Source organism: Hermetia illucens, chromosome 2, assembly GCF_905115235.1.
Source record: "Hermetia illucens chromosome 2, iHerIll2.2.curated.20191125, whole genome shotgun sequence".
Taxonomy (NCBI): Eukaryota; Metazoa; Arthropoda; class Insecta; order Diptera; family Stratiomyidae; genus Hermetia; species Hermetia illucens.
Genome location: NC_051850.1, coordinates 103,507,589 through 103,510,774, shown reverse-complemented (window position 1 = coordinate 103,510,774; position 3,186 = coordinate 103,507,589). Strand labels below are relative to the sequence as shown.

The 3,186-nt window shown below is 39.9% G+C and overlaps 1 protein-coding gene across 1 annotated transcript; it reads left to right on the top strand.

The window, feature by feature from the left end:
- Positions 1 to 704: 704 nt before the first annotated feature.
- On the top strand, positions 705 to 1,161 carry LOC119649851 (ctenidin-1-like). The gene is made up of 2 exons (XM_038052208.1): positions 705 to 929; positions 981 to 1,161. Exons 1-2 carry the CDS (start codon positions 773 to 775, stop codon positions 1,097 to 1,099), a joined length of 276 nt encoding a protein of 91 aa, XP_037908136.1. The 5' UTR covers positions 705 to 772; the 3' UTR covers positions 1,100 to 1,161.
- Positions 1,162 to 3,186: the final 2,025 nt, after the last annotated feature.

Here is a 3,186-nt window from a genome sequence, read left to right as displayed (position 1 = left end):
TTAATGTTGAGGATTCTAAAAGTAATACAATTTAGTTTTCCTAATATTTGGGTCTAATGAGTCTTACGATTGGTCTCAAGTCAAAGCGAATTGTATCTACATCAAAAAAGTTAAGAAATAATTTTGTCCGTAAGTAGTTTCTTTTAGGAGTTACAAAAGTGAAAAAAAAACTAAGAAAAGTGCAACGGAAGCTGCAAACATGGATTCTCACTGCTGCAGTTATCCGTATTTTAGGATACATAGAGGCCAGTGGTTATTAACTTAATGCCCACCAAATGGTATATGAAATGACTAAGGTTGATAGTGAAATGACCAACTTGTTTAATGCCATCATATTACCATTTAGATATTTAACTCCTCGTGAGAATATGACGTAACATAATCCGGTGTCTAAGAAATATAGTGAGCATAAAACATTATTAATATGATCAAGAGAGGAGAATGGACTTCCATTGACCTCCGCTGAAAGAAGTGTTTCCTTCTTGTACACGAGGTAGATACAGGTTTGGGGGACTTTTCGGAAAACCAGTAAATCAACAAAAAAACTTTCGGAGGTGAAAATTCATTACAATAAGCACGTGTAACTACAAAGTTTGTGGCCGTTTTTTGGTTGATTGGAATCGCTTTGATAGACCGAACTAGACTGATCACGCATAATCGTAATGATAAAGAGTAAATATAGGTTTGAGATGAATACGTTATCTTGTTACTATAAAAGCTAAAGTCATACACCCTATTGGTATCAGTCGTTTCTGAAGTGTCACCGTTAATAATGAAATTCCTAGCTTCTCTCATTGTCATCCTCGCCGTTCTTGTTGTGGCCCTTGCTGCTCCTCAATTCGGAGGGCAAATTGGCGGTTTCGGAGCAGGTGGTTTTGGCGGTGGTGGTTTTGGTCCAGGTGGTGGTTTCCGTCCGGGTGGTGTTGCTGGTAAGATCATAAATATTATTTGAGTGTAAAAATTACAATTAAAATTTACAGAATTCCAAGAATCATCATCATCAGTAAATGTTGAAAGAGAAACCTTCGATCAAGGCGGTTTCGAGATCTCAGATTCATCTGTCACTTCTTCATCTGTCTCAGAATCATTCCGTGATTAAAACTATGCTCTTAATATTAATTTTAGATAATACTGAATTAGAAAATAAATGTGTTTCCCATACCTGCCTGTTTTTCAACATTTGGACCGAATTTGCATAGAGCCTCTTTTCTTTACACAAGAATTCCATATTATTTTTTCTGGAAAGAAGGCTTGGTGATGATGATGGTGATCGAAACAATATGCTAGCTACCTTGTAGCTGAATCGTTTTATAATTCAGATTGTGCCAACTTTCTTTTAAGTGATTATCTCCCAGCAGTGCTTTTGAATCAATTGAACATATTGTATAGTTTGCAATATGGATGTGGTTCCTTCCAAAATTTTATATAAGTTTTCATTGGAAACGGTTCATCTGCTTCAAGCTGGCTAACGAGTTCATAAATTTGTTCGCGAGCAGCAGAGGCATCACTGAACGAGTAGTGGATTATCCAATAAACTCTGTCACAGAGGCTTACGACGTTTGAACGTCGAAAAAGTGGCCCACCGCGGGAAGGCGGCTGTGATGTGGTGAACAATTGATATTGTCAGCTTACAAAGGAATTTGCTGACACATCAATTAACAGCATCGTGCGGGAGTGTCCAAGAAGAGATAATTCTTAGATTCGCAGAAACAAGTGCAATGTTGGCAGCATCTAGGCAGTGATATTCACAGCTCTTCACTGTAAATGAGCTAGAAGATGCGGTCTCAGTCGTATGACGTACCCCATGAAGTACTGATGCTTCTATTTAGGCATAAGCCGGATTTGCTACTTAGGTTGGGCATTGGATTGCCTTAGTGATCTCTCCCTAGTGCATATTTCTGAAACGGCTCACATAATGGTCTGCTGCGACTTGAGATCGCGCCTAGTTGGATGGGCTGGTGATGCTACACTAGTAATGATTAGCTCTGATAAAATTCAGGCGGTTGTCATGACCAATACGATGAACTGGAAGATGAGCTTCTTTGAGCAGATTGGCGACATCACGAACAACGGAGCATATATACACCTGTTGAGAGGTTCCATTCGCAGTACGCGTCTTTTGCTTATGAGCGTGTTTTACTTCGCCCTTCCTTACAGTTTTGTAGTTAAGAAGCAGATGTGCCGGTGAAAGTGGGGCCTTCTAGAAGACATTGGCGTATATGTAATTCTGTGTAAAGCTATGACGGACTGACCTCTAGTTAATTCTCTCTCGCTAATTGTGCAAGCCTCTTTTGCTTTGCTAAACTTGCATTGAATGGATCTTGTCATAAAGTTAATTGCATCTTAGTGTGCCTGGAATAAATAGTCATATTTGTTATCGTACTTTCGGATGTTAATAATCTACTTAGCTCTTACTCCCTTCTTTCCCTTTTAGCTATAACTTTATGCCAAAGAAAGAAAAGGTGCTAGCGACCTTGCGGAATACTTCCATTCACCGTAGTGAGAGAGATTATTGTTCCTGCATGCCTAGATGTATTCTCTGCATGCATGCCTCCACGTTAGTGGCTTATATGTCTACCTAATCTTTTCCGATTATTTCTCCCGTTGTTGGCATATATGTACCTTTTTATGAGCGCTGCTCGGAGAAACTGGAAACTCGTCATTAAAGATGGGTTTCATTTCATTCGTCAGACGAGATTATTCCGGGAATGTTATGTATCGATTTACTTACGACGGTTCTGGCACAACCTTCCTTAGGGTAGTCATTTCTAAATCTGCACCCACTTTTTGGAGATTATATCCAGTATACTGATCAGAGCAGAGGGACATTCGCCCCTCTGTCTATAAGTAGCATACGAGTATATCAATAACCGATTCAAATAATTGGCACTATACTTGTGCTCACAGGATACCTTAGGCCAAGCATGCTGTAGATGTTTTTAAGGTTTTGTGTAAACACAAAACCTTATTAAAATCGGTTTACTGTCTTTTTTTTTTTTTTTGAGGAGGTGGAAATCTTCAAAAGACACTGGTCTGGACACACCAGCGTGTGGGGTTTTTACCCACTAAAACCACCCCCGACTCCCTCCCTGCCCCGCGGAACCACCATAAGGTATTACATCACGGGGCGGAGTCAGCTCACTCTAGCTTAATCCCATTTCTTCTATACACGGCGCACGTGACCGC

What these genes read in the sequence shown, in the direction of transcription:
- LOC119649851 (XM_038052208.1), top strand. Translation starts at nt 773, where the DNA reads ATGAAATTCCTAGCTTCTCTCATTGTCATCCTCGCCGTTCTTGTTGTG. An exon ending in CCGTCCGGGTGGTGTTGCTG is followed by an intron (nt 930 to 980) that starts GTAAGATCATAA and finishes TAAAATTTACAG; the next exon opens with AATTCCAAGAATCATCATCA.